Source organism: Chaetura pelagica, unplaced genomic scaffold (genome assembly GCF_000747805.2).
Source record: "Chaetura pelagica isolate M959 unplaced genomic scaffold, ChaPel_1.0 scaffold135, whole genome shotgun sequence".
In the NCBI taxonomy this organism is placed as follows: Eukaryota; Metazoa; Chordata; class Aves; order Apodiformes; family Apodidae; genus Chaetura; species Chaetura pelagica.
The window spans coordinates 1,353,612-1,353,944 of NW_009953649.1; the positions used below are offsets into that span (position 1 = coordinate 1,353,612).

Sequence of the window (333 nt, forward strand, 5' to 3'; positions counted from 1 at the left end):
CAGCACTTGGGGCTGCCGTGTCGGGCCGTTGTGTGCGCCCGTCGGCGGAGCGGGCCGGGTTTAGTCGTACATCTTGATGACTGCCGTAGCGAGCCTGGCCTCCCGCTGGAAAGGCGCCGGGCGTGGATAAAGTGTGTCTGGTCATACTTCAGGTGTCAGAGGCGTTGAACGCTAAAGCGCAGTCTTGTTTCTGCTGTTTGGAGGTGGCATCTGCTGCCTGGTTTTGGTAGGGCTTAATTCCCCCTGTCTCGTGGGTTGCTCTGTTCTGCACTCCCTGTCTGGGTGCCTCTGCTTCTGCCGATCTGGTGCAAAGATTCCTGGGTGGAATTTAGT

At 58.6% G+C, this 333-nt stretch overlaps 1 protein-coding gene across 1 annotated transcript in view; it reads right to left on the reverse strand.

Annotated features, from left to right (window-relative positions):
• LOC104390797 (chromosome unknown open reading frame, human C6orf211) overlaps nucleotides 1-145 on the reverse strand; it is a 5,934-nt gene extending 5,789 nt beyond the window's left edge. Inside the window, exon 1 of the mRNA XM_010000002.1 lies at nucleotides 27-145. Within this exon, the coding sequence (XP_009998304.1) occupies nucleotides 27-145 (119 nt within the window). The remainder of the gene's footprint in view (nucleotides 1-26) is intronic.
• Between the last annotated feature and the right edge of the window lie 188 nt (nucleotides 146-333).